This window comes from Dendrobates tinctorius, unplaced genomic scaffold (genome assembly GCF_039654945.1).
Source record: "Dendrobates tinctorius isolate UK_male_01 unplaced genomic scaffold, ASM3965494v1 ptg000187l, whole genome shotgun sequence".
Classification (NCBI taxonomy): domain Eukaryota; kingdom Metazoa; phylum Chordata; class Amphibia; order Anura; family Dendrobatidae; genus Dendrobates; species Dendrobates tinctorius.
Window position 1 is genome coordinate 3,036,306 of NW_027361854.1, and position 12,387 is coordinate 3,048,692.

Sequence of the window (12,387 nt, forward strand, 5' to 3'; positions counted from 1 at the left end):
TGTCTATATGACTCAGCACTTTCTTCCATACTGAAGACACATCACTATATAATTCACATTTTGCAGTCTCTTAATTCTCCATGACTTTCCATGTGGGTTTAACTGTACGTTTTCCCCTTTTGCTAGATGGTGGATGGGGGTCTGGGTCTCTTTCCTGTGCTTGTAAGTCTGGTAGGGACATTGTATTCCTTGCTTCAGACATGATTAGATTGCAGGCAGGAAGAGTTGATGATGGGGGTTATACTTCCCACTGTTCAGCAACAGGAAATACACAGAGACTCTGCACAGAGTTGATACTTTGTATCTAATGCTGGAGCAGCTGCAGGGTCCTGTGTAATGATGGGAGTTATATTCCTCTCTGTTCAGCTGCAGTGTGTGGCTTCTATGCATGCTGGGGTCTGGCTGGAACTGTCCTTTTCCACTGAGATTTAGCACAGACCTTGAGTTACTGTCTCTGAAGGCAGGTTATTCCTTTTTACTATTCTGACTCATGGATATGTAGAACGTATGGTGCCTGGATAGACCTCTCTTTCTGGGCCCCTTCCGTATCGACCTGTACTCACGTTCATACCGATTAATCAGACAGCTTAACTCAGCCACGATCTCATATAAGAAGACTCCAGGAAAAGAGGGATGCTTTAACTGAAATTCTTGTATTATGATGAAAGCAGCAGGTAAAAAGGAATATTCTTCAGAGGACATGTAACAGGATGCATACAGATGGAGGGACGATCACAAAATGGAGAATGAAGGAGGGAACAAACATACATCACAGGACTACAGGGAGAGAGTTGGAACAAAATACAGAGAAAGGCAAACTTCTGCCTAGCAACAGATGATGCAACACAAACCATGCAAATATTAAATGATTTCCCAAGTCGTGGGACATGACAATCCCCCCTGGAGCAAAGGACTGCAATGATAGTTGCCATGGACTTTGTGAGGGCCCTGAGGCCGAATGGAAGAGTCGTGAATTGGTAGTGATCCTCCTGGATCGCAAATCGAAGGAACCTTTGGTACTGTACACAAATAGGGATGTGGAGATACGGCTCCTGAATGTGGACGGAGCAGAGGAATTCCCCCGGCTCCATGGAGCCGATCACCGAGCATAAGGACTCCATCCTGAAGTGGCGGGTCCGAACACGGCGATTCAGTAGTTTGAGGTCCAGGATTGGGCTGAGAGAGATGTCTTTTTTTTTTCCTCTGGATTACGAAGAGATTCGAGTAGAAACCTGAAAACCATTCGTTTGGAGGAACGGGTACGAATACTCCGGTGGATAGGAGGGAAGAGACAGCATGGAGGAAAACTGGTGTCTGAGATGGCTGTTTTGGTGGGCGAGACAGAAAGAAGTGTCTCACTGGGAGCGAAGAAAATCTATCTTGTAACCGGAAGTGATGATTTCCCTTACCCAGGCGCCGTCGACAACCGACAGCCACTCGTCCCTGAAGGAAAGAAGTCTGCCTCCCACCCTGGAAAGACCTCCAGTTGGGGGTGACTCGACACTTGGAAGGGAATCTGTTGGAGTGGGAACCAGACGGCTTGGGGGTCCTGCCCTTTGGTCTCCAGTGGGGCGAGGGTTTGAATGATGGTCTCCTCCTTCTCCGGAGGTAGAAGGACGGTCCTGCTGTGAAGAACTTTCCGAAGAATGGAAAGGTCGAGAGAACCTAAACAGCCGGGGAGCCTTCCTGTTAAAAAAGGACTTGGACCTGGCCTGAGGAAGACAGGAACTCTTACCCCTGTTGCATGAGATATTATCTGGTCCAGCCTGGCTCAAAAGAGCCTGGAACTTTAAAAGGCCAGGTTGGAGAGCGACTTTTTAGAGCTGGTGTCCGCATTCCATGTTTTCAACCAAAGGATGAAGCGTATGGCCACGATGCTACTGTTAGCTCTTGCGGAACACCCAGCTGCATCCACTGAGGCAGTTAGAAGGTATTTGGCGGCATGATCAATTTGGTCCTCTAATTCAGATAGCTCATCTTGAGGAGGTGATGCTAAGATACCCCTACAAAGTATCTTTTGCCCAGGCTGAGATGGCTTTCGCCACCCAAGTTGAGGCGAAGTTGGGACAGAGAGAGGGCGCCAGCGGCCTCAAAAATAAATTTGGACAGTGATTCAATCTGTCTGTCTGTCGAATCCTTCAGTGACACACAGTCCGGTAGCGATAAAACTGTCTTGGAAGACAGGCAAGAAACCGACGGATCCACCTTAGGGGACTCAGCCCACTTTGTGAGGAGCACGTTTAGATGATTTCGTCCTGAAAAATGCTTTTCTGGATGTTCCCAGTGTATGCTCAAGTTAGCCTAGAACTCTTTTGATTTGGAAAGTTTCGGGAGGGAGGAAGGATCACAACCTCCTTTAGCTTGAGTGCTTGGGTAATAGCCGATATAATTCTATCTACCATGTACGTGAGGACTGTATCTGAGTCATACCCGGACCATGAATTTATATCTGACCCAAGGTCCTCCTCAGAGAGGGGACTTGGGACGAAGAGAGCAGCCTGGATGTTGCAGAGGGTCCTGGTGAGCTGGAAGAAGAGCCATACAGAGCCCTCTTCCTTCAACTCCTCCCGGTCTGTCCCTTTGGAGGACACGGTCAGGTGCTGGCGATTCGCTGTGAGAGGTGGTCGGAGCACTGGTGGCTGTAGACAGCTGTGAAAGAGTCAAACCTGGACCGTGAATCTATATCTGACCCAAAGTCCTCCTCAGAGAGGGGATTTGGGAAGAAGAGAGCAGCCTAGATGCTGCGGAGGGTCCAGATGAGCTGGAAGAAGAGCCAGACAGAGCCCTCTTTCTTCAACTCCTACCTGGTCTGTCCCTTTGGAGGACGTGGTAAGGTGCTGGCGACTCGCCATGAGAGGTGGTCGGAGCACTGGTGGCTGTAGATAGCTGTGGAAGACATTCTAGGACCTGGACCAGGGACTGTGATACCTTAGTCAGGTCTGTGACTGACAGACATTGCAGCGGCCGACAGAGACCTTGTAACGGCCCACTCTGGTGGAGGGAGGAGTGCTCTCATCCTTGGAGTCGGTGTGCTCCTGTGGGGCCGACATAGTAGAGTTACTGCAGGACGGGCAGAAAGGAGATGATTGACCGAGGGTCCACTTTCTGCTACAGAGTGCACAGCCGTAGTGAGATATTGTGCTGCATTATAGCAGGACGTGTTTTTATTGACGCAGAGAAAAGTTCAGAGCCTACCCGGTACTAGCAATCTGCAGCAGACAAGGTTGTGTCCTCCAAGCTGTAGACTGCAAGAACAGCGCACGAGACGCTGAACAGAGTTGTAGAAGGGAAAGGACCTTTGTGGTGGGCGTGATTTAGCAGCCGAGCTGCATGATAGGCTGTTGGCTGTAGGGGCGGTGACTCAGAAAGGAAGGCGCCCTTGAGACATGCTGAGCTGGAAGAGGGCGTGCACAATGCAGCCATCTTGCTTCGAGTATGAGAAGAAAGAGGTGCCAAAGGAGCGTGCGCAGAACAGGGGGCGTGATTAAAGGAAGCCCATGTGAAAATGAAAGTAAAAAAACGCCGAAGACGGCGCATGGTACTGAGGCAGTGCGTCTGTGTGGTCGCGGTGTTGCCGATGCCCGGCGGGCGATATACGCGGCACGGACACCAGACGGGCCGGGAGTTGGGTGAGCTATGCGGCTATTAAGGGCGGGAATTTTTTAAATTAGCACGGCCAGAAAAAAAAAAAGAAAAAAAAATGGGGGGGGGGGGGGGGGAAATCGCTGATAGAAGTCTATGGTACCATTGCAGCTCTATGTGGAGCATCCGTCTTCTTTCCGGCTTAAGTATGTGATGAGGAGGCATACCGCAGGGGCCCACGGGTGGAGAGGGTTGCTGGAGAAAAGATCCTCCTTCCCGCACTGTTCCTACAGTGCAGAAGACGGCATCAACCCCTTCAGCGAAGGGGGGAGGTCACTGCCGGTGACCACCATCTTCTTCTCAGCCCTCTCCAGAGAGAGGGGTGAGGAGGGGAATCGGCAAGGACTAGCCGCCGGTCATCGCTCAGGAACACCCGTGAGGGTGGTAGGGGATAGAGTCCTGCCTGGGGCCTGAGGGATGCAATGTGGGCGACACCACATTGCTAGCTCAGCCGCATAATATGGGAAGGCAGGGTGAGAAATTACACCCTGTTTCCCTGAAGCTGTATCTGAAAGATAAATGGAAAAAGATTAATAAAATACAACAAAACCTGAAAGAAAAAAGTGGTTATCTGCGGATCTGGGAAGATCCAGGTCCGCCTACTACAAACACTAAGCACAAACTGAGGTACTTGGTGCCTGTCGGTAGGTGTATACTGCCGGGGGAGGAGCTATTTTTCCTATTTTGCATAGTGTCAGCCTCCTAGCAGCATACACCCATGGTAGCCTGTGTCCCCCAATGAAGCGATAAAGAAAAAACATTTCTCTGCCTGTTTTTAAACAATATTTTACCTCAAAGAAAAAAAAAAAAAAAAAAAAAATCAGCTGTGATCCCCTCCTGTAATGTATGTATACAGTTTTCCTTCATCCCCTGCACAGGAGCTGTGGTATGATCAGACCATGTCCCTGTACGGTCAGACACTGCCATTACACAGTACACAGCAGGGGCACATTTATAAGATTATCTCAGCACAGGAACTTTTATTTTTAAACACATTCAATTGTAGACTTTATTTTTATTCCAAGATCTATTAATTAAAATGTACTTTTGTTCATGGCACAACCCCTTTAAGGCGTAACTAAACCTGTTTTTCATATTACAGTGCCCCAATAAATACAAGCAAATCAGGGGGGAATCTGGGTCTCAAGACTCCCGCTGTTCACTCATGACCCCCCTTTTTACTCATCGGAGAGATACACAGCTCAGCAGATAGGAGGGCATAGCTCTCATCTACCAAGAGCGCACACATAGTGGGGAACAGATTAAATGAAAAGTATAGGGTTTATAGCTTATGAATTCGCACTCCAGTCTGTGTGTTCCGCTATGCTGAGCTGTGCACCTTTTGGGGAAAAAGAAGGGGGTGGTTTGAGCAATTGATGGGGGTCTCAGCAACCGGACAGCCACTGAGTTGTTTGTATTTATCAGGTCTCTGTAATATTAAAAACACTGCAGAGCTTTGATTGTTCTATAATTGTAGTTGTCTAACTAGTACACTATATACAGTTGTAATTGAATGGGCCCAATTTCTGACCAACTATTGGGAGAAGCTTGTGGAAGGATATCCCATATATTTGACCCAAGTCATTCATTTTAAGGGCAATGGTACCAATTACTATTGAAATGTATGTAAACTTTTGACTTAGCGGTACGTAATAAAAATGCCTTAAAACATTCTAACTCTCTCATTCTGGCATTTGGCAAATAATAATTATGGCAATACTAATTGACCTAAAAACAAGATTTATTTTGATTTCATGTCAGATATTGAGAAAAACATGCATAAGTGCCTTTTTTTGTATGTAAACTTCTAATTTCAACTGTAAGTCTAGAACGGCCATAGCAGTCCCATCATTCTTTTTTTTAATCACTGGAGAATAAAGCATTTAGAGGGGGGTTATTCACTACGCTGACAAATCCAATCAGCGCTGGCTTCACTTTCCCCACCTTCGGACATATCAGACGTCAAGAGGAAGTCAGAACTGCGGCTGGCCGCTCCCTTCCTCTTGACGTCTGCTATGTCTAAAGGCGGGGAGAGTGAAGCCAGCGCTGAGCATGGCGCCCAATCTCTTGTGAGCTCCGTGAGAGCGAAAGCTTACATCTCTGGAACAGCGCTGGAGGCTAGTGTATGCAGTTATTTTACTGGTGCCAATATGCTGATTGAGACCGGGTCGCCTGGCTACCAAGGAACTTCACCTGACACACAGATTCCAACATCAGATGATATGGTGTGGTGAGCGCAGAATCCCACTTCTCATCAGGTTGCCCTAGTAATAGACAATCCCTTTAAAGGATTTTTCCATCAGCCAAACCTCAACATTGTAGGTAATCAGTGAGTGATCACTTGGGGTCTAGTTGTTGGCGCACATACCAGTTTACAATGTGAAGGAACGGCTCCAATTCTCATGCTCTAGAATTTGACATTCAGTCGCTTAGCTATAGAGAACCTGTCAGCACAACTTGTAAAGTAATGACATGGCTGTAATGGTGCGGTCATACGGACTACATTGATACTTTTGGTGAAAAAAAGTCTGCATCTTTAGTCATTTGATGTTTTCTGCCATTTAGATTTTTGTACATGGGGTCTCCACCTCCCGGCCTGTGATTCCTCAGCCCCTCTGCTGGATGACCTGCCTCCTCTGTGTGAAGCTTCAGCAGTAACCCGTCACTCACACACCAGAGGGGCCAGGAATCGCAGACAGGGAGAAGACCAAATGAAAAAGCATAAACCAGCTCACCCACTACGACTTGCTGAAGCTCGGAACTCGTGCGATTACAAATGTAGTACTGATGAGAACAAGGAGATGAGACCAAGGACATGTGTTCCAGCTTCTGTGAATCCACAATTTATTAGAAAATGCTTCTTAAAAAAAAACAGCAATGGCAGCGTTCACGTGGCGAGATATAGCTGCGCATTTCTAACACTCGAGGCGTCAAACTATCCACAAACTATCTACAGTTTGATAAAGGACGCCCCGAGCGTTAGAAACGCGCAGCTATAGCTCGCCATGCTTACTCTGCCATTTTTAAGAAGCATTTTCTAACAAATGTTGGCTTCAATGAAGCTGGAACACATCTCCTTGTTCTCATCAGGGAGGAGAAGACCCCGGGTACAGTCTGGGTCCCTGTGCACCGAAAAATAGTTAGCAGAAAACTTCAAATAAGAACAAAAGCGGCCCTCTTCATCAAAGACATTAATTTGGTCCGTTTTCCAGTTGTGTCTTTACATAATTGTGCTGACGGGTTCTCTTTAAGTGGTTTTAATGACTATGCTGCCAGCACTACAAGCGCCAGAACTTGCTCCCCCCAGCATGTATGGCTCCTGCTATGGCTGGCTGCAGTGTGACAGACATAAGACCACCATCCCACTCCCTAGATGGTCACTGCTGCTAGAGATGGATTTCACCTGACAACACACAGAAGGGCGCCCCTACTGGCCGGCACGGGATAGCATTGTTTTTAGGTGAAGTGATACGCAAGTGGTCTATTCATCACACCCAGCCAATGAGATCCCGTCGTCTGAGCGCGCAGGGACCGTTTAACTCTTTGATAAACCACATGCTTTCCTTTTAGTTTTCGCCTGTTTCCCTTTCTACAACCATAGCTGCACTTTCCCATGGAGGAAACACACAAGTCACGGAGGTTTCCAGCGCTCCTGCGGGCTGTGAATAAGGGAAAACTCGGGATTTGCGCCATTTACTTTGTATTTCTTATAGGACACGTTTCACACTACATAACGTTCCAGGTACCGCAGCAGAGCAGCGCCCGGATGCGGCAGCGGTAGTTCCCGGAGCCGTCTCTCCTATACCAGCCCCGCACTGCGCACCTGCCATCATTTCCCGACCTTCCGCCGTCTCCAGCGTCACTCGCTCTCACATTCTTACCTTCAGCTTGTGAATGTCTACGATGTCCGCCATGTTTTTACCTCACACCTGGGTGAGCTTGTTCCCTCGCAGTAATGTGTCGTTCGTGAACGATCCGATACAAAGAGCCGGCTCCCTGCTGTGAACGAAATGAGCCGGCTCTGCAGGGTGAATGAGCCGTTTGTTGTTTTTTTTTCTGGCGCCTGAAAGCAGTGAAGCCTGACTGTGACTCATCTTGGGGGAGGAGCGGTCAGGAGAGGAGGAGATGTGAATAAATGCACGTGAGTTAACCCTTCAGTCCCAAATATCTCCTGCCAGTTCCTCCATGGCGTATATGGTGTGTGACTATGTGTATGAGGAGGGACGCAGCACATTGTCATCATCATCATCTGCACTGACCTGTGCGTTACCTCTAGTCCCAAATAAAGCTCCACTTTCCTGGCCCCTCCTCCCTGGCGTATACATACAGTATATGGTGTGCAGGAGGAGAGGCTCCGCACATTGGTATATCATCATCCCATAGTGTTAGGCCGGGTTCACATTGCGTTTATGGCCCTGCGTTCAATGGGATCGTTACACAGCGGCACTAACGCTGTGACAGATGAGGTAACGCCCCCATTGGCTGCAATGCTACTAACGCATCCAAAATCGGCCTGATGCTTTACCTCATCCGTCACAGCGTTAGTGCCGCTGTGTAACGATCCCGGTGATCGCAGGGCCAGGAGGATTCAGGACAACACTGCAGGGAGGAGGACAGATGGCGGCAGTTGTTGCTGCTAGCGGCTTACACTCACTAGTGAGAGACGCACGTGAGTCTCATGCGAGTCTCACACATGGAAACCTGGCGCTGCCACCAGCACTCGGCCCGGAGCGTGCGGTTACATGTACTTCTATGCAGCTGCCCCCTCCGGTCCCAGTGCCAGGTTTTCACGCGTGAGACTCGCACAAGAATCATCCGAGTCTCTCCCTAGTGAGTCTGAGCCCTAAGGGTGGGGGAAGTAATATAAAGTGATTCTAGGTAAAACCTGTGGAGAGATCTCGTGCCAGCCCCAATCATTATATAGAGGTAAGCTGGTCTCACACTTGCGTATTTTGGCTGCACACGGATCTTTTTTCGTCTCCATTGACTTTCAGTGGTGACGGATGGGACTTGCGTGTGCGTCCAGTTGTCACCGTTTTCCCACAGATCCGCATGTCTGCATATTTTATCAGATGCACAAAAACGCAACTTGTTGCAGGTTTGTGTCATCTGAAAAACACGCAGGCACAGGGAGACGCACGGATCCGCGGCTACACGTCTGGAATTAACATGGAGCTCTATGGAGCACGGATCCAGGACAACACGGGTCCGTGTGCAGGGATCCGTGTGGCACTGATGCTCGGAAGCGATTGATGTGCTGTACGGGACCAGTCTGCAGACATAATATAGACTATGTCCGCATGCTGCTCTGTCATACAGTGATCTTTCCCACCTCACTAGGAGGGCTTGTGCCCTGTGCTCTGCTGTGGTAATGATAATAAAATGTATTGGGAGCATGTATGGGGGCTCCTAGTTAGGCTGTGTGCACACGGTGCGGATTCTGCTGCGTTTCCGCAGCGGTTTTGGCCCTGCGGAAACGCAGCAGTTCCGCAGACCAAGTACAGTACAATGAAACCCTATGGGTTTTCAAAAACGCTGTGCTCACGGTGCGGTTTTTTCCACGCAGTTTTGATGCGGTTTACAAACCGCAGCATGTCAATTGTTTGTGCAGTTTCTTCAGCGGTTTCACACCTTTAACATAGTAGAGGTGTGAAACCGCAGGGCAAAACCGCAGACCAAACCGCAGGTCACTTTACCTGCGGTTCGCACAGAAAAACCTGCAGGTGATTCTGCACCGTGTGCACATAGCCTTAGGGGCTGCATGAGTGGGGCTGCGTTCACACTAGTGCAGGGGCGGACATAGACTGTAGTGGGCCCCTGTGCAAGAAATTTTTCGCCCCCCCTTCATAGGGCAACAAAGTTATTTGTTATCTAATATTGAGTCTATGCAGGGCTGGATATATCTGTATAGAATATAATGTAACCCCCCATATAGTATAATGCAGCCCCTCCACAGAATATATGGCAAGCCCCTTATATAGTATAATGTAGCCCCTCCATAGAATATAATGCAGCCCCCATAGAATATAATAAATACAATACAGCCCCCCTATAGAATATAATGTAGCCCCAAATAGAATATAATACAGCCCACCTCCCCACAGAATATAATGTAGCCCCCCCATATTATATAACACAGCCTCCCCTTATAGAATATTATGTAAAATGTACCCCCATGGTATATAACACAGCAGCATAGTGTATAGCCCAGCAACACATGGTATACAACCCACCATGGTATATAGCCCACCATGGTATAATACAGCCCAGCATGGTATATGGCCCCCCAGAATGGTATAATACAACCCAGCATGGTGTATAATACAGCCCAGCATGGTATATAGCCCCCCAGCATGGTATAATACAGCACAGCATGGTATATAGCCCCCCCAGCATGGTACAATACAGCCCAGCATGGTATATAGCCCCCCAGCATGGTATAATACAGCCCAGCATGGTATAATACAGCCCAGCATGGTATATAGCCCCCCCAGCATGGTATAATACAGCCCAGCATGGTATAATACAGCCCTGCATGGTATATAACCCCCCAGCATGGTATAATACAGCCCAGCATAGTATGATACAGCCCAGCATGGTATATAGCCCCCCCAGCATGGTATAATACAGCACAGCATGGTATATAGCCCCCCCCAGCATGGTATATAGCCCCCCAGCATGGCATAATACAGCCCAGCATGGCATAATACAGCCCAGCATGGCATAATACAGCCCAGCATGGCATAATACAGCCCAGCATGGTATATAGCCCCCCCAGCATGGTATAATACAGCCCTGCATGGTATAATACAGCCCAGCATGGTATATAACCCCCCAGCATGGTATAATACAGCCCAGCATAGTATGATACAGCCCAGCATGGTATATAGCCCCCCCAGCATGGTATAATACAGCACAGCATGGTATATAGCCCCCCCCAGCATGGTATTTAGCCCCCCAGCATGGCATAATACAGCCCAGCATGGCATAATACAGCCCAGCATGGTATAATACAGCCCAGCATGGTATATAGCCCCCCCAGCATGGTATAATACAGCCCTGCATGGTATATAACCCCCCAGCATGGTATAATACAGCCCAGCATGGTATATAGCCCCCCCAGCATGGTATAATACAGCCCAGCATGGTATATAGCCCCCCAGCATGGTATAATACAGCCCAGCATGGTATATAGCCCCCCCAGCATGGTATAATACAGCCCAGCATGGTATATATCCCCCCAGCATGGTATATAGCCCCCCAGCATGGCATAATACAGCCCAGCATGGTATATAGCCCCCCCAGCATGGTATAATACAGCCCTGCATGGTATATAACCCCCCAGCATGGTATAATACAGCCCACTAGTGTTTTGGTACTGTGCGTTGTGATGTGTAGCAATCCTGATCCAGATTAGATCCCTATACTTAACATAGGGATGCACGGACCTGTGTTTGCATCAGGATGCATCAGGTGCACCAACACATATCACAGCACTTACTAATTCACAAAGGACATTAACAAAAAATGCCACAATACATGTTAAGACTACAACCGAGGAGCCGGGGCCTGATCACAAGAGCTGACAATCTGAGGAAGCAGCAATGCTGAATACCAGTCTACACTGCGTCATACAGGTGGAGAATGAGGCCCTCACTTCACAGGCAAAGGACCTAGAACAATGACTGTGGAAAACGGATTTCTATTTAAAAAAGAGCCGTTTAAAGAGCCAAAAGAGCCGGCTCTTTATGGTGAGCGGAGCCAAATGAGCTGGATCACCAAAGAGCCGAACCTCCCATCACTAGTTCCCTGAGCAATGCCGACAGCTATTGGTCCGGCGCACACGTGACGTCACGTCAGTAAAAAAGCACGGGAAGTTTCGATAACGGCGTTCCGTTTCCAACACTACAAGACGGAACTCGTTTCGCTAAAGCAGACGTTGACTACAACGGTTCGGTTCACTTCAACACACAGCAACGAGGCACGTGGGGCGTAAGCGAAGCCTCGTAATAGGTCAATTGCCTTACGATGTTAACCAATCATCAGACTCTACGTCACTGGCAGAATGAGCCAATCAGGTGTGAGGCGCGGAAAATGTACGTCATTGCGCTAAACCAATCAGCAACGCCATCTCGCAGCCAGTAGTCGTCATGTTGGCTAGTGATGGGAAGTTCGGCTCTTTTTGGTGATCCGGCTCATTTGGCTCTGCTCACCATAAAGAGCCGGCTCTTTAAACGGCTCTTTTTTTAAATAGAAATCCGTTTTCCACAGTCCTTGTTCTAGGTCTTTGCCTGTGAAGTGAGGGCCTCATTCTCCTCCTCCTCCCCCCCGCCCCCCGCGGGTGACGCGGTGTGGACTGTTATTCAGCATTGCTGCTTCCTCAGATTGTCAGCTCTTGTGATCAGGCCCCGGCTCCTCCTCGGTTGTAGTCTTACCATGTATTGTGTCATTTTTTGTTAATGTCCTTTGTGAATTAGTAAGTGCTGTGATATGTGTTGGTGCACCTGATGCATCCTGATCCTGATGCAAACACAGGTCCGTGCATCCCTATGTTAAGTATAGGGATCTAATCTGGATCAGGATTGCTACACATCACAACGCACCGTACCAAAACACTAGTGGGCTGCATCATACCATGCTGGGGGGGCTATATACCATGCTGGGCTGTATCATACCATGCTGGGGGGGCTATATACAATGATGGGGGGCTATATACCATGCTGGCCTGTATTATACCATGCTGGG

General features: G+C 48.6%; 1 protein-coding gene across 3 annotated transcripts in view; it reads right to left on the bottom strand.

Moving 5' to 3' along the window:
- Nucleotides 1-11,300, bottom strand: part of SARNP (SAP domain containing ribonucleoprotein) — a 156,845-nt gene extending 145,545 nt beyond the window's left edge. The window contains exon 1 of one of the 3 annotated variants that reach the window (XM_073552229.1): nucleotides 11,258-11,300. In XM_073552229.1, coding sequence (XP_073408330.1) covers nucleotides 11,258-11,275 — 18 coding nt within the window. In that variant the 5' untranslated portion in view covers nucleotides 11,276-11,300. Of the gene's footprint in view, nucleotides 1-7,523; nucleotides 7,744-11,257 lie in introns of those variants that run through there. The other 2 variants (XM_073552228.1, XM_073552230.1) reach the window with 2 other exon arrangements.
- Between the last annotated feature and the right edge of the window lie 1,087 nt (nucleotides 11,301-12,387).